The following is a 24820-nucleotide window of genomic DNA, read 5'->3' on the forward strand; positions in this document are numbered from 1 at the left end:
CCCCTTGTTTGAGGTCAGTAGGTCACATGACCAAGGAGCTATTGAAATTCTAAATTTAAAAAAATTCATATAAAATCATGTGAGATGAAAATGGACAAACTAAAGGGTGTGCAATATAGAAGGTTAGTCACTGGACATTTTGAAACTTGTTTGAGGACTGTAGGTCACATGACCAAGGAGCTATTGAAATTAGAATGACAAAAAAGTTTATGTAAAATAGTGTGAGATAAAAATTTACAAATTAAAGGGTGCGCAATATAGAAGGCTAGTGAGTGGATGTTCTTAAAGTAGTTTGAGAGTTGTAGATCACATGACCAAGGAGCTATTGAATTTGACATTGTAATAAATAATTTAAAATAGTGCAAGATGTAAATCTATAAAAACAAAGTGTGTGCAATATGTGGCTCTTCCATTGGGTCAGCTAGAACCAGTTTTGAAAGTTTTTGGAGTAATGGGTAAAGAGCTATTGTCACTATGTCACTATTTGTCCCTAACTGCTGTTGGTGCATGTAAGGAAAACTACAGGCGAATATCCGTCGAATATCCAACCTAAAACTGTTTTTACCTCGGTTGAACACACAGACATACAATGTACATACTGGCACGATGCTAAATGGATCAGCACATGTAGCATGCATTAGTGTGAATATCATATAATCCTTTTTCTTAAGCAAATTATAAATGTTCTTTGTTTATAGTCATACAATGCAAAAATTAAATTAAACAAATGACTTTTTTTCAACAGAAGTGATGTTTTAGTCGATTTCTTAGTACTGGTCAATGCAATCACAGAGTCATATTATTTTTACATCATATACTAAATAACTTAAAACACAGTGTAGTAGATGTTACCTTAGCTTTATGCAAATGCAATTTCACAAAAGAGTTCATTTTAGAGTTAAATCAATATTGGGAAAGCCAGTGTTACAGTCCAAAACAGGATCATGGTCTCATCTATTGCAATTATGTTATGAAATGCATCAAATAGCAGCATAGATACCTGGGTCCAGAAGACTTTAGAGTAGCTACAGGTGCAAAATAAATGTGTAAAAGTTTCCAATTCAAGATTATAAAAAGAACTTTGTGGTGAGAGTTTATTAAGAAAAGCACTGCAGGGATAATGCCTGTGCAACACTTCAAAATGAATTTCCTTTTGCCTCATTGGACAGTAAATGGAGCAAATCAGATCTTTGGAAAGCATTGGAAAATGTGCTTTCAGGGAACAGCTCAGATCTTGCGTGAGACACTTTCTCATATAGAAACCAACTTGCAGAACTATTGAGTGTCAGCATTCACCTCACCCACTGCATCAACATTACTGTGTAAATATAATGACTATGATTAATGAGCACATGAGAGTGAAGGTTTAACTGCATTATATTTATTACATCAATGTGGCTTTCTTATAATGTAATTATGTAGTTATAAGCTATGAAGAAATCTATGTAATAAGCAGTTTTGTTTACATTATATGCAACTTGAGCAAGACTTTGCAAAGCATTTTTTTAAATAATTTAAAAACATTGATGTTGCGTTAAAAAATACAATTGACAAAGATATCAATTCAATGCATGAATCATGTTTTTTCATGTACACTCTAAATATGAATATTGTCCCTAGCTCTACTCTTTGCAAACTAATGCACAGCCTTGAATTGCCCTCCTCTGTTTGCACTCTGTTGCAGCTCTTGTTGGCAGTGCCCACTGAACACACAGCCACACGAGCAACAGTCTGTTCAGATGGGAACATCAGGCTGCGTTTATATTCATGCTTCAATAAAAGCACATTACAGTGTCTGTTATCAGGATGTGTTCAAGCTGTTCGTCTGTGACGTGTGCAGATGTTTGGGCACAGATGAGGAAATCTCACTCGCAGGAGGAAGACCAGAACACCACGAGCGTTAGAATGGACATCGCACTTTTAAAAGAGCAATACAACACCATCAAAGACAAACAGAGACGAGAAACCCGTGTGGTATGTTTCACAAAAGGTGAGTGATCTTAATTTAAATCCATTCAAACCTTCAATTAGAAACACTCTTGCCAAAAGGGAAATGAAGAATGCTTGAATATTCTAAAGGCCATGGAAGTTTCTTACAATGATGTTTATTACATCTAAATCACTTGCAGTTGCTCTTAAAGAAACCTTTGTCCTTCCTTTACTAACTGTCCTTCCTTTAGTAACTCTGTCTCTCATATTGCATTAACTTAAAGCAAATAAGTCTTTCACAAGCAGAGAACGTTTCCAAACACTTGCATTGTTATGATTTCAAAATGAATAGCCGTGTGTTTGACTTGGGCTTATATTAATGATCCAAGTAACTCAGGTAACTTACAGTATTCCTCAGGAATAAAAGGCTCTTTTGATATTAATTGCTCCCAATTAGTGTTAGTGTTGCATTATATTTCCACTTCTATAAATCATATTTTTATGATCATAAGTTTACTATATCAGCATATCTATTTCTATGTTTATTACAAGATAAATGAGTGTCATATTCATACAAATATCTACTATATCAGGTTGATTTTCTGCCCAATTGTGGTGAATTATCAGTATACAGTATGCATGGACACAAATATATTATACATGTTATTTCTTACTCAAGGTGGTGCTGATGTTTCAGTGATTGATTTGATGTACATTTCACATTGCTATTTGACGAAAAAGGAAAATGGAAGTAAACTATAGCAAGTTTAACACATGAACAGTATTTGACTCATTTGGGTGTACTATTGAAATTATGTAAGTTGTGCATCTCTATTGAGACTCAATAAGTGCCTGAGAGAATACATATGTGTAGCTGAAGTATTACGTGTCGCTCAGTATGTGTTTGACAGCCAGTTGCATCTCATTAAATTTCAGTGGGTAAGTAATGAATCCTGTTCGATATTTGTTGCATCGTCTCTTTGATATATGAAAAATAAAACATCACAATATATCAGAATATATTCTATTCTATAATTTTCTAATTGTCTTGAATATGCCTTTAAACTTTGACTCGATCTGGGCATTTTGAAGATTTAATTTCATTTATTTATTTATTTTGGCATGTATGCAATTCATGACCATTTAATCCACCCAACATCTTCTTTTATAAAAATGTCAGAAAAGGAATAGGCTGAAGTCAAAGCAAATTCTCTCTTTAGATATTTCTATTTACAACTCATAAGAAAACAAAAAACAAAGAAAAAATAAAATAAAAAAATAATAGCAAGATGGCTATAAAACATTTATAAATTTAACTTCATCCTTAAAAGTAAATTATTTCAATCACTCTTAACAAAATTTACAGTTTGCTTTAACTGCTTAATTTCTATATGATATATATATATATATATATATATATATAAACAGTATTTATTCAAACATACAGTATATGCATATAAACATAATACAACGTTATTATCAACCCATTCTTTTATACTTTTTAAACACCTCCATTTTAAACATCCTCCAAAATGTATTAACTATTTTACACAATTGTAGTAAATTGTTTAAGCTTAATTCAACTCCTTTTATTGTAATACTCTATTTTACAACTCAATCCGGACTCTTCTTAAATATCCATATTCCTTTCAAATTATAATAACTCTCTCTCTCTCTCTCTCTCTCTCTCTCTCTCATGACAAACATATTTTGTACATTTTTTGGCAATTAATACTTGTGTGCTTTATTCATAATTTGAACAATATTGAAATCCACCAGAACTTTAAATTTCAATATATGTAGTTTTACGAATAGATAATTTGATGCTTCTCTATAACTACTTCTACTAATAATTCTTATTATTTTTTGAAGCATAAAAATCCATTTCCATATTCATAATCCAAATCCATAGATCCATGTGTGATTATATATACGTGCCGGGTCTATTAAGACCCGAGATGTGTAATTATGTTTGGCAAAACACCCATGCATTTAAGGGTTAAGTGGTTAATTTGAACAAGTTTTTACTGAAATGTTTTTCAAAAAAGTACCTTTCTATATTAAAAGTATGTGCATAGATGTTAATCGTATAGCCCCCGTGGTTCTCAGTTTCTTTGGTCACATCCCATATACACTATATTTCCAAAAGTATTCGCTCACCCATCCAAATAATTGAATTCAGGTGTTCCAATCACTTCCATGGCCACAGGTGTATAAAATGAAGCACCTAGGCATGCAGACTGCTTCTACAAACATTTGTGAAAGAATGGGCCGCTCTCAGGAGCTCAGTGAATTCCAGCATGGTACTGTGATAGGATGCCACCTGTGCAACAAGTCCAGTCGTGAAATTTCCTCACTACTAAATATTCCACAGTCAACTGTCAGTGGTATTATAACAAAGTGGAAGCGATTGGGAATGACAGCAACTATGTACGTAAAATGACAGAGCGGGGTCAGCGGAGCAGAGATCGCCAACTTTCTGCAGAGTCAATCGCTACAGACCTCCAAAGTTCATGTGGCCTTCAGATTAGCTCAAGAACAGTGCGTAGAGAGCTTCATGGAATGGGTTTCCATGGTCGAGCAGCTGCATCCAAGCCATACATCACCAAGTGCAATGCAAAGCGTCTGATGCAGTGGTGTAAAGCACGCCGCCACTGGACTCTAGAGCAGTGGAGACGCGTTCTCTGGAGTGACGAATCATGCTTCTCCATCTGGCAATCTGATGGACGAGTCTGGGTTTGGCGGTTGCCAGGAGAACGGTACTTGTCTGACTGCATTGTGCCAACTGTGAAGTTTGGTGGAGGGGGGATTATGGTGTGGGGTTGTTTTTCAGGAGCTGGGCTTGGCCCCTTAGTTCCAGTGAAAGGAACTCTGAATGCTTCAGCATACCAAGAGATTTTGGACAATTCCATGCTTCCAACTTTGTGGGAACAGTTTGGGGATGGCCCCTTCCTGTTCCAACATGACTGCACACCAGTGCACAAAGCAAGGTCCATAAAGACATGGATGAGCGAGTTTGGTGTGGAAGAACTTGACTGGCCTGCACAGAGTCCTGACCTCAACCCGATAGAGCACCTTTGGGATGAATTAGAGCGAAGACTGCGAGCCAGGCCTTCTCGTCCAACATCAGTGTCTGACCTCACAAAGGCGCTTCTGGAAGAATGGTCAAAAATTCCCATAAACACACTCCTAAACATTGTGGAAAGCCTTCCCAGAAGAGTTGAAGCTGTTATAGCTGCAAAGGGTGGGCCGACGTCATATTAAACCCTATGGATTAAGAATGGGATGTCACTTAAATTCATATGCGTCTAAAGGCAGATGAGTGAATACTTTTGGCAATATAGTGTATATATATATATATATATTTCTTCAAATGTCCAAAAATGTGGAACACAAGGATGAGGGATGAAAGAAGTATAGTTGTGACTGTCAAGCTCCAAAAGCAACATAAAAGACATCCACATATCACTCGTGCACTATATTTCAAGTCTTCTAAACTTAAATCTTAATTCACTGAAAATCTTCCCTTTCAACCATTTAAATCTGGTATGGCCATAACACCAACAACATTGTGTAGAAAGTGTAAATGACACCACATAAAGATGAAGGTGTCGGGAAAAGGAGAAATTGCGCACAAACATCATTGGTTCTCACGTGACTTGTCACTGCTGCTGCAAATTTAAATGAGTGAAAGTGATTGAGATTTTTCAAACTAGGGCTATCATTTGTGTCTCCATTCCTTTAAGAATCACATCACATGAACAATGATGTTGCATTTAACGACCAATCTCTCCTTGTGTTTATCCACAGAAGTAAATCACGAGGAGATCAGTGGCAAAAATCTAGTTGACATCGTTCCCGTGTGTCAGGCCAAACATTCTCCTTTAACTGAAGCATCCGTCTTGGAAACCCAGTTTGGCTTCGTTGAGGATCCTGAAAGCGGTCCATGGCACACACACCTGGATGTGTACCGTATGACACATGCAACCAATGGCATTGAACACAGTAATCACACTTCAAACCGCAGCAGAGATTTAACAGCTGAAACTGCGTCAACTGAAGACTCTGATGGAAACCATCATCTTAAAAACAGCACGCTGAATAACTGTATTACCCTGAACTCAAGGAAGCTGTCAGCACCAGCAGTTTTGTCCCGACAGCTGAGTTTTGGGAGCTATCGTTCTTGTCCCACCCCAGCAACTTCGAGATATTACCCCTTCCCTCAGATGAAGTGCCCTAAGAAGTCAGAGACAGCGAGGAGGCTTGGGCTGTACTCTTCAATTTAATAAAGATAACTTGAATATTAGCCAAAAATATACAAAATGAAATACTTTTCAGGATCTGACAACAAAACTGAAGGCCATTTCTTATTGTTTTGTACCCTGACAGTGATGGATGGGCTGGTGTTTTCAATTATCTTGATTATTAATGATATTGTTGTTGATATTCATGCAGCATATAAATGTAAAGAAGATCATGTTTATTCCCACGTGTGATAAAACTCTAGTCAATTCAGTGAGCATATGCTTCATACAGTTTGACTTGCAAGGAAAAAACTTTAATTTGACATTCATTGTTTAAGAATACATTAAAAACATCACATAAAATGAGTTAAAGTGGGTCTTTTTTTTTTTTTTTTTTTTTTGGCCTGCAACAACTAAAATAGCAAATGATTACATTAATTTGCCCAAACAATATAAACTCTTTTACAGCACCAAATGACTTTACAGATCTTTATTGTAAAGGGTTTAAACAATGTTTTCCATGCTTGTTCAATGAACCATAAACAATGAATGAACATGCACCTGTGGAACGGTCGTTAAGATGCTTACAGATGGTAGCCAATTAAGGTCACAGTTATAAAAACGTAGGACACTAAAGAGACCTTTCTACTGACTCTGAAATACACCAAAAGAAAGATGCCCAGGGTCCCTGCTCATCTGCGTGAATGTGCTTTAGGCATGCTGCATGGAGGCATGAGGACTGCAGATGTGGCCAGGGCAATAAATTGCAATGTCCGTACGATGAGACGCCTAAGACAGCGCTACAGGGAGACAGGAAGGACAGCTGATCATCCTCGCAGTGGCAGACCATGTGTAACAACACCTGCACAGGATCGGTACATCCGAATATCACACCTTGGGGACAGGTGCAGGATGGCAACAACAACTGCCCGAGTTATACCAGGAACGCACAATCCCTCCATCAGTGCTCAGACTGTCCACAATAGGCCGAGAGAGGCTGGACTGAGGGCTTGTAGGCCTGTTGTAAGGCAGGTCATTACCAGACATCACCAGCAACAATGTCGCCTATGGGCACAAACCCACCTTCGCTGGACCAGACAGGACTTGCAAAAAGTGCTCTTCACTGACGAGTCACGGTTTTGTCTCACCAGGGGTGATGGTCGGACTCGTGTTTATCATCGAAAGAATGAGCACCAATGAGGCCTGTACTCTGGAGCAGGATCGATTTGGAGGTGGAGGGTCTGTTGTCATTGCAGGCAATCTCAACGCTGTGCGTTACAGGGAAGACATCCTCCTCCCTCATGTGGTACCCTTCCTGCAGGCTCATCATGACATGACCCTCCAGCATGACAATGCCACCAGCCATACTGCTTGTTCTGTGCGTGATTTTCTGCAAGACAGGAATGTCAGTGTTCTGCCACGGCCAGCGAAGAGCCCGGATCTCAATTCCATTGAGCACATCTGGGACCTGTTGGATCGGAGGGTGAGGGCTAGGGCCATTCCCCCCAGAAATGTCCGGGAACTTGCAAGTGCCTTGGTGGAAGAGTGGAGTAACATCTCACAGCAAGAACTGACAAATCTGGTGCAGTCCATGAGGAGGAGATGCACTGCAGTACTTAATGCAGCTGGTGGCCACACCAGATACTGACTGTTACTTTTGTTCATACAAATATTTACAAATGTTAAGTTTGCTGAAAATATAAGCAGTTGAATTTTTTTTTTTTGCTGAGTTTAGTATATGATGCATTATCACAATATACATTTTAAACACTTATCTAAATATATTACAATATATCAGTAAATGCACGATGTTCTTAAAGGAATATATATAATTATAATTTAATTTATAATTATATTTATTTATCACACATTATACATTTTGCACATATACAGTGAAATTCTTTTTTTCACATAACTTAATCTCAATCGACAGCATTAGTGGCATAATGTTGATTACCACAAACATTTACTTTGATTCGTCCCTCTTTTTCTTTAGGTTAGTAAGTGATTTTATGACAGTAAAATCATGTTAACACACATATTGTTTATGTCTTGTGTCTAAACTTTTGAAACAGTGAGTATTTTAATGTTTACAGATTGACTCCATTGACTCCATAGTAAGTGTCTCACTGGAACACACATTTGTGCTTTTTTTAAATAATTTTTTTTTTGTGTTAATCAACATTATGCCACAAATGTTGTCGATTGAGGTTAACTTGTATTGAACCCGGAATATTCCTTTAAGAGTGGTATGTACTCATGTTTTCCAGGTCTACAAATCACATTCACTATATATATATATATATATATATATATATATATATATATATATATATATATATATATATATATATATATATATATAAACTTTAAATTGCATTAATAAAAAACATCAATTATTACAAATTTAACATAAGCAAAAACGTATGTAAAATTGTATATTACATATTATTTATATTATTTAATAATAATAATTAAAATTAGTGAACTCCGATCGGCTGTGGCCAGGGAAGATTTATTTAGATTATCATGCTCATTTCACATTTTAGAAAACGTTTTTAATTATAAAACTATTAAAACAATAAGAAGAAGAAAAGAAGGGGAATTTTCGAAGGTGGGTTATTTACATTCACAAAGAACGCCATACCTGATTGGACAAATCAGTAATATTCATCACGACAGGGCCTCTTGATTGGTCCGGGAAGCTGTAAGCCAATCCTAACTCCACCCCTAAATCTAACCCTGACAAATCACGCAGCGCTTTATTTATAAATATTAATGAGTTCATCCGCGAAATGTGACGTCAGAGAACCAAGCATGACCGGAAGTGACTGGGAACCCGGAAAAACAATAACAACATCTTGTCGTCGCAACGTTAAGAGGTGAGATACGCACATCCCTGAACACAATTAATATATTTTCTCACAACGCAAGATTTTCACACAGATGACATTTATACAAATAAACATCTTAATGTGTCTCAACGCGGAGTGTTATTTTGTGGGTGTTTTTCTATCTGGGTAATTTTCAGGGATTTTCCACCATCACTTTCGATTTCAGCTTTACAGAAACACGCTGTCATTCAGTTGATCTGTGTGTTTATTGTATGTTTGTAGGGATGGATGAGCAGCATATTCAGGCTCGGCTGATCTCTCTGCTCCGGGATGACGGTGTCCGTCTGTGGCTCGAACCCTTCACCACTGACCAGCATAAGATACAGGTGACAAACTTCAACAAACACCTCACACTCAACTGACAAACTTCAACACACACCTCACACTCAACTGACAAACTTCAACAAACATCTCACACTCAACTGACAAACATCGACAAACACCTGGCACTCAACTGACAAACATCGACAAACATCTCTCACTCAGCTGACAAACATCGACAAACACCTGGCACTCAACTGACAAACATCGACAAACATCTCTCACTCAGCTGACAAACATCGACAAACACCTGGCACTCAACTGACAAACATCGACAAACATCTCTCACTCAACTGACAAACATCGACAAACACCTCTCACTCAACTGACAAACATCGACAAACACCTCTCACTCAACTGACAAACATCGACAAACACCTCGCACTCAACTGACAAACATCGACAAATACCTCGCACTCAACTGACAAACATCGACAAACATCTCTCACTCAACTGACAAACATCGACAAACACCTCGCACTCAACTGACAAACATCGACAAACACCTCGCACTCAACTGACAAACATCGACAAACATCTCGCACTCAACTGACAAACATCGACAAACATCTCTCACTCAACTGACAAACATCGACAAACATCTCTCACTCAACTGACAAACATCGACAAACACCTCTCACTCAACTGACAAACATCGACAAACACCTCTCACTCAACTGACAAACATCGACAAACACCTCGCACTCAACTGACAAACATCGACAAACACCTCGCACTCAACTGACAAACATCGACAAACACCTCGCACTCAACTGACAAACATCGACAAACACCTCGCACTCAACTGACAAACATCGACAAACACCTCGCACTCAACTGACAAACATCGACAAACACCTCGCACTCAACTGGCAAACATCGACAAACACCTCGCACTCAACTGACAAACTTCAACAAACATCTCTCACTCAACTGACAAACATCGACAAACACCTCACACTCAACTGACAAACATCGACAAACACCTCGCACTCAACTGACAAACATCGACAAACACCTCGCACTCAACTGGCAAACATCGACAAACACCTCGCACTCAACTGACAAACTTCAACAAACATCTCTCACTCAACTGACAAACATCGACAAACACCTCACACTCAACTGGGAAACATCGACAAACACCTCGCACTCAACTGGCAAACTTTGACAAACACCTCGCACTCAACTGGCAAACTTTGACAAACACCTCGCACTCAACTGGCAAACTTTGACAAACACCTCGCACTCAACTGACAAACTTTGACAAACATCTCGCACTCAACGGACAAACTTTGACAAACACCTCGCACTCAACTGACAAACTTTGACAAACACCTCGCACTCAACGAACAAACACCTCTCACTCAACTGACAAACATCGACAAACACATCACACTCAACTGACAAACATCGACAAACACCTCTCACTCAACTGACAAACATCGACAAACATCTCTCACTCAACTGACAAACATCGACAAACATCTCTAACTCAACTGACAAACATTGACAAACACCTCGCACTCAACTGACAAACATTGACAAACACCTCGCACTCAACTGACAAACATTGACAAACACCTCGCACTCAACTGACAAACATTGACAAACACCTCGCACTCAACTGACAAACATCGTTACACCTCGCACTCAATTGTCAAACATCGACAAACACCTCGCACTCAATTGTCAAACATCGACAAACACCTCGCACTCAACTGACAAACATCGACAAACACCTCGCACTCAACTGACAAACACCTCGCACTCAACTGACAAACATCGACATCGACAAACACCTCGCACTCAACTAACAAACATCGACATCGACAAACACCTCGCACTCAACTAACAAACATCGACATCGACAAACACCTCGCACTCAACTGACAAACATCGACAAACACCTCGCACTCAACTGACAAACATCGACAAACACCTCGCACTCAACTGACAAACATCGACAAACACCTCGCACTCAACGGACAAACATCGACAAACACCTCGCACTCAACTGGCAAACATCGACAAACACCTCGCACTCAACTGACAAACTTCAACAAACATCTCTCACTCAACTGACAAACATCGACAAACACCTCACACTCAACTGGCAAACATCGACAAACACCTCGCACTCAACTGGCAAACTTCGACAAACACCTCGCACTCAACTGACAAACTTCGACAAACATCTCGCACTCAACTGACAAACTTCGACAAACACCTCGCACTCAACTGACAAACTTTGACAAACACCTCGCACTCAACGAACAAACACCTCGCACTCAACTGACAAACATCGACAAACACCTCGCACTCAACTGGCAAACATCGACAAACACCTCGCACTCAACTGACAAACTTCGACAAACATCTCTCACTCAACTAACAAACATCGACAAACACCTCGCACTCAACTGGCAAACATCGACAAACACCTCGCACTCAACTGGCAAACTTTGACAAACATCTCGCACTCAACTGGCAAACTTTGACAAACACCTCGCACTCAACTGACAAACTTTGACAAACACCTCGCACTCAACGAACAAACACCTCGCACTCAACTGACAAACATCGACAAACACCTCGCACTCAACTGACAAACATCGACAAACACCTCGCACTCAACTGACAAACATCGACAAACACCTCGCACTCAACTGACAAACATCGACAAACACCTCGCACTCAACTGACAAACATCGACAAACACCTCGCACTCAACTGGCAAACATCGACAAACACCTCGCACTCAACTGACAAACTTCAACAAACATCTCTCACTCAACTGACAAACATCGACAAACACCTCACACTCAACTGGGAAACATCGACAAACACCTCGCACTCAACTGGCAAACTTTGACAAACACCTCGCACTCAACTGGCAAACATCGACAAACACCTCACACTCAACTGGGAAACATCGACAAACACCTCGCACTCAACTGGGAAACATCGACAAACACCTCGCACTCAACTGGCAAACTTTGACAAACACCTCGCACTCAACTGGCAAACTTTGACAAACACCTCGCACTCAACTGGCAAACTTTGACAAACACCTCGCACTCAACTGACAAACTTTGACAAACACCTCGCACTCAACTGACAAACTTTGACAAACATCTCACACTCAACTGACAAACTTCGACAAACACCTCGCACTCAACTGACAAACTTTGACAAACACCTCGCACTCAACTGGCAAATTCACAAACACCTCTCACTCAACTGACAAACATCGACAAACACATCACACTCAACTGACAAACATCGACAAACACCTCTCACTCAACTGACAAACATCGACAAACATCTCTCACTCAACTGACAAACATCGACAAACACCTCGCACTCAACTGGCAAACATCGACAAACACCTCGCACTCAACTGACAAACTTCAACAAACATCTCTCACTCAACTGACAAACATCGACAAACACCTCACACTCAACTGGGAAACATCGACAAACACCTCGCACTCAACTGGCAAACTTTGACAAACACCTCGCACTCAACTGGCAAACATCGACAAACACATCACACTCAACTGACAAACATCGACAAACACCTCTCACTCAACTGACAAACATCGACAAACATCTCTCACTCAACTGACAAACATCGACAAACATCTCTAACTCAACTGACAAACATTGACAAACACCTCGCACTCAACTGACAAACATTGACAAACACCTCGCACTCAACTGACAAACATTGACAAACACCTCGCCCTCAACTGACAAACATTGACAAACACCTCGCACTCAACTGACAAACATTGACAAACACCTCGCACTCAACTGACAAACATCGACAAACACCTCGCACTCAACTGACAAACATCGTTACACCTCGCACTCAATTGTCAAACATCGACAAACACCTCGCACTCAATTGTCAAACATCGACAAACACCTCGCACTCAACTGACAAACATCGACAAACACCTCGCAGTCAACTGGCAAACTTTGACAAACACCTCGCACTCAACTGGCAAACATCGACATCGACAAACACCTCGCACTCAACTGACAAACATCGACATCGACAAACACCTCGCACTCAACTAACAAACATCGACATCGACAAACACCTCGCACTCAACTGGCAAACTTTGACAAACACCTCGCACTCAACTGGACAAACTTTGACAAACACCTCGCACTCAACGGACAAACTTTGACAAACACCTCGCACTCAACGGACAAACTTTGACAAACACCTCGCACTCAACGGACAAACTTTGACAAACACCTCGCACTCAACTGGCAAACATCGACAAACACCTCGCACTCAACGGACAAACATCTCTCACTCAACTGACAAACTTCGACAAACACCTCGCACTCAACTGACAAACTTCGACAAACACCTCGCACTCAAATGACAAACATCGACAAACACCTCGCACTCAACTGACAAACTTCGACAAACACCTCGCACTCAACTGACAAACATCGACAAACACCTCGCACTCAACTGACAAACTTCGACAAACATCTCTCACTCAACTGACAAACTTCGACAAACATCTCGCACTCAACTGACAAACTCATCTGACAAACACCTCGCACTCAACTGACAAACTCAACTGACAAACACCTGGCACTCAACTGACAAACTTCGACAAACATCTCTCACTCAACTGACAAACTTCGACAAACATCTCTCACTCAACTGGCAAACTTCGACAAACATCTCTCACTCAACTGGCAAACTTCGACAAACATCTCTCACTCAACTGGCAAACATCGACAAACACCTCGCACTCAACTGGCAAACATCGACAAACATCTCTCACTCAACTGGCAAACTTCGACAAACATCTCGCACTCAACTGGCAAACTTCGACAAACACCTCGCACTCAACTGGCAAACTTCGACAAACATCTCGCACTCAACTGGCAAACTTCGACAAACATCTCGCACTCAACTGGCAAACTTCGACAAACACCTCGCACTCAACTGGCAAACATCGACAAACACCTCGCACTCAACTGGCAAACATCGACAAACACCTCGCACTCAACTGACAAACTCAACTGACAAACTTCGACAAACACCTCGCACTCAACTGGCAAACATCGACAAACACCTCGCACTCAACTGGCAAACTTCGACAAACATCTCTCACTCAACTGACAAACTTCGACAAACATCTCTCACTCAACTGACAAACTTCGACAAACATCTCTCACTCAACTGGCAAACTTCGACAAACATCTCTCACTCAACTGGCAAACTTCGACAAACATCTCTCACTCAACTGGCAAACATCGACAAACATCTCTCACTCAACTGGCAAACATCGACAAACACCTCGCACTCAACTGACAAACTTCGACAAACACCTCGCACTCAAATGACAAACATCGACAAACATATCTCACTCAACTGACAAACATCGACAAACACCTCGCACTCAACTGACAAACACCTCGCACTCAAATGGCATTGGGTCACTGATAAATAAGGTTGTCTGAGTGATACTGATAGAGTCCATGTTGGTTCAAGAAAATGTTAAACCCTTGTGCGACCTTCGGGACATTTTTTTTTTTTGTTTGTTTGTTTTTTTGTCATTTTGGTTGTGTTAATGCCAACGGCATTTATTAATTTTTTATTATGTTTTTATATAGATAATGGCTACCTGCATTTTGGTTACACCTCCTGACTTTGATTTGGTGGACAAAAGTTTTTCAAATATGAATCATGTAATACAATAAGATTGTTTTACTGCTTACATTAGTAAGCATACATTAGTAAACACATACAAGCACGAAATTATAACATGCACATTTCAATCATTACATAGACAGAAGTAGTGACGAATATATTTAAACATCTTAATAGATGGCCTATTAATTAATTGTGGCCCTAGTTACTGCAATTTTTAAAGAAATAATTATAAAAGATTATTCTGCACTACTCATGCAAACATATGTTTTAAGAGTTGTATTTTTTAATGAGACTATTTATTGATTTATTTTTTACAAATATATATAATTTTACTGTCTCTGGGACTGTTACACTGCATGAAATTTTTCGGCTTGCCTGTAGAGATGTTTTTGACTAGATCCTGCCTCGTGTTCAGGAATTGGCAGACAGATACGCTTCAGTCACTGAGTTTGCAGTGGAGGATGTGAGATCTGCCCTGGAGAAGATCAGATCAGACACTGTGAAGAAAGGTGAAGGAAATAAAGAGTTTAAAGAGACGTCTGTGGCCACGCTGGAGCTACGCCTGCCTAGAGAAGATGGAGAGGTAATGGACCAATTAAACAGTCTATATATACACTATGTTCTTTTATTACACCAACTCATATGTGTACTCTTTTAAAGAGAAAGGAGAGGAAAGAACATCAGAAAACGAGACTGGACATCGCTACCAGAGACCTGATGGATCGGTGAGAGAAATGTTGAGATCTTAAGATCAATATTTGATACTTCAGTGCTTCTGTTGTTTTCCAGGAACACATTAAACACATTTCTGGTGTGATCCATTAATGACAAAATAATTTAATGGACTAACTCAAGTGTGATTACATTAAATAATTCTGTGTTTCTAAATGAAGGATAAGAGAGGAATACGGAATCAAACACTTTAAGCTGATTTTGAATGGAAAAAGACTGTCACCAGGTAAATTACTGATCTGTATCTTCACTGTCCATAATAAATATTTATTTGGGTTGTTGTTGCTTAACATGTCCATAGACTGATTTAGCAACATCTAGAGTTTAAAATTTATTGGAATGTCAGTTTCTGTAAGTGTACGCCATTTTCACCATTTTTAAACACCGTTTTATGGCTTTTCTAGTTCATTTTAAATGGTCCTGCGGTGTGACAAATGCATTGAATTTTTTTTTTTGTTTTGTGGATTTTCTCACCAATTTGGAATGCCCAATTCCCAGTGCGCTCTAAATCCTCGTGGTGGCGTAGTGACTCGCCTCAATCTGGGTGGTGGAGGACGAATCTCATTTGCCTCCGCATCTGAGACCGTCAATCCGCGCATCTTATCACGTGGCTTGTTGAGCGCGTTACCGCGGAGACGTAGCGTGTGTGGAGGCTTCATGCTATTCTCCATGGCATCCACGCACAAGTCACCACGTACCCCACCGAGAGCTTTATTACATTATACATTATAGCGACCACGAGGAGGTTACCCCATGTGACTCTACCCTCCCTAGCAACCGGGCCAATTTGGTTGCTTAGGAGACCTGGCTGGAGTCACTCAGCATGCACTGGATTCAAACTCATGACTCCAGATGTGATCGTCAGTGTCAATACTCGCTGAGCTACCCAATTTTTAAAAGTACAAATATTCTGTGTAGTCTACCGAATGATATTAACTTGATTTTGTAATAACTACAGGAGAATTTGTGCCATGGTTATTGACAAAAATTCCAAATCATGATTATTGTTTCTCAAGAGAAAAGGCTTGATGAACAGAACGTGAAGAACAACAGCAAGATCATGGTGCTGCGCGTGTCGTCTGAAGAAGTGAAGAATGAACTTCTGGAGGAAGAGGAGAAGAACCGCAGTCAGAATGAAGGAGTGAAGAGAACGCAGAAGGGTTTCCAGATCCTCTCAGAGAGAGGTCAAACTTCAGTGTTCACCTCACACACTGTGTTCTTAAAGCCACGAGTCCTTTAATGTATATTCAGAAATGTATGTGTGATGTCCAGTGGTTTATAGAAACCAGTCAAAAGTTTGGACACAAGTACCCCCTTTCTTTTTTTTTTTTTAAGATTTTCCCACATTTTACATTAATAGTAAAGTCAACAAAACAATGAAATAACTCAAATGATATGTGAATTAACTTGTCCGAACCAGGGTCAGAAATTAATGGGCGCCATAATAAATCCATCTATTTTGTTTGTATCATCTGATATGTTTTTTTCTAGGCTTAGTTATCATAGAAAATGAGTTGATGCTGATTTAATGTTTTAGGTAGCAACCTCATTTGATTGAGAATGTATTTTAATTAAAAGTATTGTACTTGAAAGGATGACACATTTCAATATGGTTAGAAAGTAATGCCTCTATAAAAGATAAAAATAAATTCTAGGGGCAAACGTTGGACCTTACTAAGCAAAGTATTTAAACTTTTATAAGATGGACTTTTATTTATGATTTACTAATCATTTCAACCTTTCTATTAATCATCAGATGGCAGTGAAGATCCGGCCAACACTCCGTTTCTAGAAATTGCTGATCAGAAAGGAAATCCACTCCAGATTCCTGACAGCGAGAGGAAGGTCATTCCTGGCTTCATTTCTTTCGTTTGAATGTGATCCAAACGCTTACGTTGAGCACATTGATCCGTGGTTCTCATACTGGCGACTCAGAAACTAAAGAGTAGTAAAAATAAGTTTAAGCAAATGTCTATTTGTTGGACATTATTATGAACATTATTATGACTACGATTTATGGATTTAATAAATTCTCAAGTCATAAGTCTTAGTATGTTTATAATTACATTTCAGTTGTGTTCTGTATCTTATCAAACTGCAAAAAAACCAAAAACAAGATGCATTTTCATGAGAATTCAAAATGACACATGAGAAATAAAAAATTTCCCCTCTAAATCAAGTTTTTCTTACCCCATTGGCAAAAAAATTTTTTTATTTTTTTTTCTCCCCTTTTTCTCCCCAAAAGGAATGCCCAATTCCCACTACTTAGTAGGTCCTTGTGGTGGCGCGGTTACTCACCTCAATCCGGGTGGCGGAGGACAAGTCTCAGTTGCCTCCGCTTCTGAGACAGTCAATCCGTGCATCTTATCACGTGACTCGTTGTGCATGACACCGCGGAGACTCACAGCATGTGGAGGCTCATGCTACTCTCCACGATCCACGCACAACTTACCACACGCCCCATTGAGAGCGAGAACCACCAATCATGTGACTCTACCCTCCCTAGCAACCGGGCCAATTTGGTTGCTTAGGAGACCTGGCTGGAGTCACTCAGCACGCCCTGGATTCAAACTCGTGACTCCAGTGGTGATAGTCAGAAAAGGTGTTTAAGAAAAGGTGTCTTTGCAGTGCAGCTGCTGATATCTTTGATGCATTTGATTATGTGTGTGTTGATATCAGGCTCTGATTTTGGCGATGGGTTTCCACGAGAAAGGTCGAGCTCTGATGAAGAGGAGAAATCACAGCGCAGCTCTCTGTCATCTGCTAGAAGCGGACGAACAGTTCAAGTACGACTTGTGTTAACTCCTGATAAATTAGCGATTATTGGAATGAACTAACTTGATCTGTGCACTAGAGATGGGTATTTTAGTCATTTTGGCTGCCCAGGTACTCAAAACATAGACAAATTTCACAAAGGCATGTTTCAAATGGACGTGTTTGTCAGTTGCATCACGTTTCACTGTTTTTTAGCACCTCACGGCATGAGCATTAAAAATTGTTTAACTTTTAAAAGCACGTCTTTAGACCCCTACATCTCGTGCAGTGCTGGTCTCATTTTAGCATTGATATATATTTAATAATTGTGTCTTCGTTATTTGTGTGTGTTGTGTAGCAAGTGTAACTCCACGCTGCTGAACACGGTGGATAATTACGCCGTCCTGCAGCTGGACATCGTGTGGTGTTACCAGGCGCTGGAGCAGCTGTCGTGTCTCGATGACGCCAAACTGAGATTGCAGCAAGCCGAGAGCTGCTTCCAGCGGTGCTATGGAGAACAGCAGAGCAGACTGCAGAAGATCAAGGTTTGAACACCACCATATACTGGTCTTTACATTAATCGTGTTTGTGCATTACTGAACTGAATGTGACGTATCGCTGGTTGTCAGGGTCACACCGGAGGAGAGGATGTGTTATTTTTGAGGCTGCGTCTTCTTCAGTGTTTGCTGTGCTACCTCGAAGGCAACAAGAAAAAAGCAAACGACAATCTAAAGCAAGTAAGTGCATCCTTTTTAACAGATACCTTGAGGCAGACATGATGATATCGGCTGAATGTAATCATTTTGTCTGTACAATAATTAGCAAACTTTGGGAAGATTTAAAATAATACTACATTTAGAAACATTCTTGTACTTATTCCAAGTAAACAATCATCGGTTTGCATTCAACTTACATACTCATATATAATTTACTCATATGCAATGCATTATACTGTGTTTTATGATAGGTAGAGACTTCTAATTTACATTTTGATTTTTAAATAATATTGCTGGTACTTATCAAAAGTTCTGTCTCTTTTTTTTATTTTTATTTTTATTTTTTTTTACATTAGCATGTTATGAGACTTTTTCATTTTTTTATTTTATTTTATTTTATCCCTTTTCTCCCCAATTTGGAATGCCCAATTCCCACTACGTAGCAGGTCCTCGTGGTGGCACGGTTACTCACCTCAATCCGGGTGGCGGAGGACAAGTCTCAGTTGCCTCCGCTTCTGAGACCGTCAATCCGTGCATCTTATCACGTGACTCGTTGTGCATGACACCACGGAGACTCACAGCATGTGGAGGCTCATGCTACTCTCCACGATCCACACACAACTCACCACACGCCCCATTGAGAGTGAGAACCACTAATCACAACCACGAGGAGGTTACCCCATGTGACTCTACCCTCCCTAGCAACCGGGCCAATTTGGTTGCTTAGGAGACCTGACTGGAGTCACTCAGCACACCCTGGATTCAAACTCGTGACTTCAGGGATGATAGTCAGTGTCAATACTCGCTGAGCTCCCCAGACCCCCCTATGACATTTTATCTTCAAATAAGAGCAAGAAGCCTATTAATTTACATGCATTAAATGTTTTATTAAGTATATTGTTCAATAAACAATGCTTTGACAAAAAAGTTAGACAATTACAATTGAACACATTAAACAAGTCCAACTAGCAAACTCTCAGAGAGAAATTTTTTTTTTATATATATATTGTAATTGTATTTTTTCCAAGTAAACAATCATCGGTTAGAATTCGGTGTTCATTTTGCTCATATAGCCAATGCATTATATGTTTTATGATTGGTTTACATAAAACTGGTAAAAAAAAATTATTTTGGTAACATTTTACATTTTGCAATTGTATTGCTGTTGGTTTCTTCTTGTGTTGAGTTTTTTATTATTTTTTATTTTGCATTTTATCTTAAAATAACAGCAAGAAGCCTGCTTATTTACATGCATTAATTGTTTTATGAAATATATTGTTAAATAATCTTTTGACAAAAAAGTTTGGGACAGATAAGACAACTGCAAGTGAATACAAACAACAACAACAACTAGCAAACTCTTGGGAAATATAAAAAAATTAAAATTGTAGAAATATTATTTTACTTTTTCCATGTAAACAAACATCGGTTAGCATTCTGTGTCCATTTTGCTCATAAACAACAACAACTAACAAACTCTCGAAAAATATAAAAATATTATAAATGCATTATCTGATGTTATATTATACTGTAGGTAGAGACTTTTAACTTTAATTTCTTCATGTTTTATTTAGCATTTTATCTTAAAATAAGATAAAGCAGCCTGCTTATTTACATGCATTAATTGCTCACTAATTGTGAACTTTTTACAGGGTAAGACAATTACATTTGAGCACAATAAACATCAACAACAACAAAAGTTTTTGTATCTAAATTTATCTATATTCACTAAGATCATGCCTAGGCATAAAGAAGTATTAAATAATTATTTTAATGTAAATTTTATTAATCAAAACAAATTGCAGATTTCAGTATCGAGGGAAATCACTGTCAATTATGATTTTGTCATAATCGTGCAGCCTTAATCGTGCCTATTTTCCGTATTTAGAAATCAAAATGGGTAAAAAGTATGTTTTTTGTGCGTTTATTTTCAAAAGCCAACATTTATTTAGATTTATTTTGGAGTATGTTCTTCTGTGTGTTGGTCAGGTGGAGGAGTTGTACAGTCAGCTGTGTCTGGACCCAGAGAAGATGAACCAGCTCATGGCTTTGGGTTTCACAGAACAGGAAGCTCGTCTGGGTTTGAGAGCCTGTCGAGGAAACATCGAAGAAGCCGTGCTGCACCTAACACTGCGGAATAAGGTACCACAGTACAAGCACAGTAAAACAGTATGATTTTACTCACAGTGAGCACAGAATGAGACGTGTGCTTATGTTTCTCCAGGAAAAGGAGGATATGAAGGAGAAAGAGCACGAGAAGAGAAGATGCCGACTGCGGGACATCAGCACGCTGGTGGAGCTGGGCTTCAGTAAGAGAGACGCGGCTAAAGCTCTGCATTGCGCCAGAGGAGACGTCGATAAAGCTTACGGGGTGAGAAGATTACCATAAACTCAGTAGTAAACAGCATAACAGTCCAACTTTAAAGGGCTAGTTCAACCAAAAATGAAAATGTTGTCATTACCTCTCTCTGATGTCGTTCCAAACCCGTATCTCTGGAACACAAAAGGATTTGGTAGATTTTCTTTTGGCTGCGCTCCCATTTGAGACTAGAAAAACTTTTGCTTGCAGGAGCAATAATACATAATAGCACACCAAATCATTACTCACCCTTGAGCCGAAACCAGTATGATTATTTCATCTGTGAAACACAAGGATGGTGGATGAGAGGATCGTGATTGTGACGGTCAAACTCCAAAAGCACATAAAAGTTGTCCATATCACATAGTCTATTGCAGTCCATTTCAACATGTAATCACCTGCAGGATATGAATTATAGATATCAACAATGACGTTTTCACTAGTTAAAATGCCAATTCTTGACATCAGGAATGGAATTACTGTTGTTGGAAAAGTGGAATGGAAAAGTGCTCATTTTTGATATCAGTAATTTTGTTTGCACTAGTAAAAATGTAAATTCTTGATATAAAATTGGAATTTCAATTAGTTATAAAATAAATGTAATCTGTAACTGCATTTGCACTAGTAGAATTTCACAATCATCTGTCATTCACTCCTGTTGAAAACACAATTACAGATTTCTATAATTATTTTTTTACTAGTAAAATTCCAATGTAACACATCAGCTATGCACTTCTTACTAGTAAAAATGATAATTTTTCTTATCAATAATTACACTGTTACTAGTGCAAATGTCCATTTCTGATATCAACAATTGAATTACAACTAGTAAAAAATATAATTCTTGATATCTGTGAATGCATTTTTACTCAAAGTATTTCACAATCATCTGTCATTCACTCCTGTTCACAATTACAGATATCTATAATTTATATCTTCAATCAGCATTGTGCCACTTACTAGTAAAAAGTATCATTTTTACTAGCAGTAATTCCATTGTTGATCTCAAGAATTCACATTTTAACTAGTGAGAATTGATTTGTTGAAATATCTATAATTCATATCCTGCACATGATTAAAAGTCCATTTGGCTTGTTATAATATGCAATATATTTCAAGCCACACATTAGTGTTGTGTGAGGAACAGACTGTAATTATGTGTTAATACTTTAAAAATCTTCCTCTTCACTCATTTGAATCTGGTGTGCACCCAACAGCGACGGCAAACAACAGCAACGCATCAAATGTGAATGTGTGAAAGTGAAAGAGATTTGAGAATGGGGCAGTCTTCGCCACTCTTTTGGAACCACTGTGTTCAACAGAAGTCTCCGTTAATGTTCACTTTCACTGCATGAACAAAAAAGAGCAGCATCAACATTAGAAACGGTGCCATTTGTAAACGAAAGAGAACAATGTTGATAATCTGTTTTTTCTGTCTAGATTCTGTTAGACAGGTCTGATGATCAGAGTTCAGACCGACAGGCTAAACTGGATCAGGTGAGTTTGTGTTTTTCATCTAAACACATGTTAGAGGATTATTAACCCTTTCAAAACATGATGATATCAGCATTTAGTCCAGTAAGTAATGCACATGATCAATATTCATGTTTGTGTGTAGTTGGTGTCATTAGGTTTTCAGGTGGATATGGCTGATTCGGCTCTTAGTTTGGTGGGTGACGATCTTCCTCAGGCCACACAGATGCTGCTGGATCTTCATGGTGTTGTTTCTCCCGATCTCCTGTCGCCCTCTCCACCCTCATCCTCCTCTGAAGAGCCCAGTACATCCTCTGACGCCACGGGTGAGGGTGTGTGCACGTCACGCTCTAATGTACACATGACGACTGGAGCCACGGTCCAAAATTTACTTCAGTGTTTCCTACAGAATTCTGTTTTTTCAAGCACGGAAGCCCCCCTTGAGCCAGGTTTAACAACACATATTTTTGTAAAAACAATAAAGCTGTGTTACACACAAGTTAATTAAAAAAAACAATTTTCTAAAGAATTTTTTTTACATTAATAAAACCATGCTGCAACTGGCCAGTAACTTGCCAAAGCCAAATTTTACACTCATGTTGCACTCTGTGAGTAGTAATAATTTCAGATTGTCTTGTGTTTTTTATATGAAAATGATTGAGTTGTGTTTCTATTCAGCGTCAGGTTCCAGTCATCTGGATGAGGAGCTGGTGAACGAGGTTCTGGATGACATCCCGAGACATGAAGAAGATTATCTGGACCTCACGCTGGACGAAGAGACAGTGCTTATTGCTCAGATCAGATCTTACCTGCAGAAATGACCCACATCATCTAATTAAGAAGAAACATCAAAGTTCAAAATGTAAATTACAATAGGAGTTCTACGAAGGTTATTGATCTTATTTTTTTAATTAAAAATGTAAAAAGAAGCGGAAGAAACGTTGTTTGATCTTTATACAATAATAATAATAATAGAACCAAAATGGCTTTCAGAAATGTTTTTGCAAGTAATATTTTTAATTTTCAAGCACAAAGAAATTTTTTAGCTAGTACATTTAATTTCGCTACGCTACGATTCATTTACCTTAAAAAATTTCATGTTTCGTGGCAATTATACAGATTGTTTTGTTTTCACATTTAAGTACTGTATGCAAAAATTACAATAATTTTTGTAATTTTTATGTTCAGATTCATAATCAGATTCAAAGGGTTTTTGTGTTCAACATGCAATAAAGATTCACACATTTGTAAACTTTGACGACATCTGTGTTCTCATCTAATTAATATCTCCACAAGCTTGTATTTACATGGTTCTCCAAGATAATTCAACGTATACCATAATGATGTGTGTCCAATAAATACTGTACTTTTTTGTAAGTGGTTAAACTTTAGTTTATAATAAACAAATTCTGAAATATATATTAACCAAAAAAAAAAAAAAACGAATCAAATTAAATTGTGTAATGTTTAACTAAATAAAATGAATAAAACTTAATTTGATGGAATTTTTTTATTATTTTATGATTTGTACACATGCAGGTTTCATGTCCTCATATTGACCGCAGGACCATTCAAAATGAACTAGTGAAGATCACTGAATCACAGCACCTAAAATATACACTTTCCCTTGTATTCATATAATTTTTAACCTAAAAACTTAATGCTGATAAAATCAACCTTGTTTGTTAAATTTGTGTGAATTT

The 24820-nt window shown here is 38.6% G+C and overlaps 2 protein-coding genes across 4 annotated transcripts; both read left to right on the plus strand.

Moving 5' to 3' along the window:
- The first annotated feature begins 1791 nt into the window (after positions 1-1791).
- On the plus strand, positions 1792-8242 carry LOC127434628 (uncharacterized protein C9orf152-like). Its single transcript, XM_051687500.1, has 2 exons — positions 1792-1990; positions 5740-8242. Exons 1-2 carry the CDS (start codon positions 1807-1809, stop codon positions 6213-6215), a joined length of 660 nt encoding a protein of 219 aa, XP_051543460.1. The 5' UTR covers positions 1792-1806; the 3' UTR covers positions 6216-8242.
- A 733-nt stretch (positions 8243-8975) lies between these two features.
- Positions 8976-24725, plus strand: nub1 (negative regulator of ubiquitin-like proteins 1). 3 transcript variants are annotated; one of them, XM_051687484.1, is made up of 15 exons: positions 8976-9055; positions 9290-9393; positions 15499-15666; positions 15744-15808; positions 15977-16041; positions 16832-16999; positions 17572-17660; positions 18495-18601; positions 18928-19114; positions 19199-19306; positions 21275-21427; positions 21510-21656; positions 23085-23141; positions 23263-23566; positions 23796-24725. In XM_051687484.1, exons 2-15 carry the CDS (start codon positions 9292-9294, stop codon positions 23936-23938), a joined length of 1863 nt encoding a protein of 620 aa, XP_051543444.1. In that variant the 5' UTR covers positions 8976-9055; positions 9290-9291; the 3' UTR covers positions 23939-24725. The 3 variants fall into 3 exon arrangements, with proteins under 3 accessions (XP_051543444.1, XP_051543445.1, XP_051543446.1); XM_051687485.1 differs by having other exon boundaries at positions 8977-9055; positions 23263-23449; XM_051687486.1 differs by having other exon boundaries at positions 8978-9055; positions 23263-23443.
- The last annotated feature ends 95 nt before the right edge of the window (positions 24726-24820 follow it).

This window comes from Myxocyprinus asiaticus, chromosome 44, assembly GCF_019703515.2.
Source record: "Myxocyprinus asiaticus isolate MX2 ecotype Aquarium Trade chromosome 44, UBuf_Myxa_2, whole genome shotgun sequence".
Lineage (NCBI taxonomy): Eukaryota > Metazoa > Chordata > Actinopteri > Cypriniformes > Catostomidae > Myxocyprinus > Myxocyprinus asiaticus.

Coding starts and splice junctions, on each gene's coding strand:
- LOC127434628 (XM_051687500.1), top strand. CDS start 1,807: ATGTGTTCAAGCTGTTCGTCTGTGACGTGTGCAGATGTTTGGGCACAG. Junction 1,991..5,739: donor TGTGGTATGTTTCACAAAAG/GTGAGTGATCTT, acceptor GTTTATCCACAG/AAGTAAATCACGAGGAGATC.
- nub1 (XM_051687484.1), top strand. CDS start 9,292: ATGGATGAGCAGCATATTCAGGCTCGGCTGATCTCTCTGCTCCGGGAT. Junction 17,000..17,571: donor CCAGATCCTCTCAGAGAGAG/GTCAAACTTCAG, acceptor ATTAATCATCAG/ATGGCAGTGAAGATCCGGCC. Junction 23,142..23,262: donor GACAGGCTAAACTGGATCAG/GTGAGTTTGTGT, acceptor GTTTGTGTGTAG/TTGGTGTCATTAGGTTTTCA.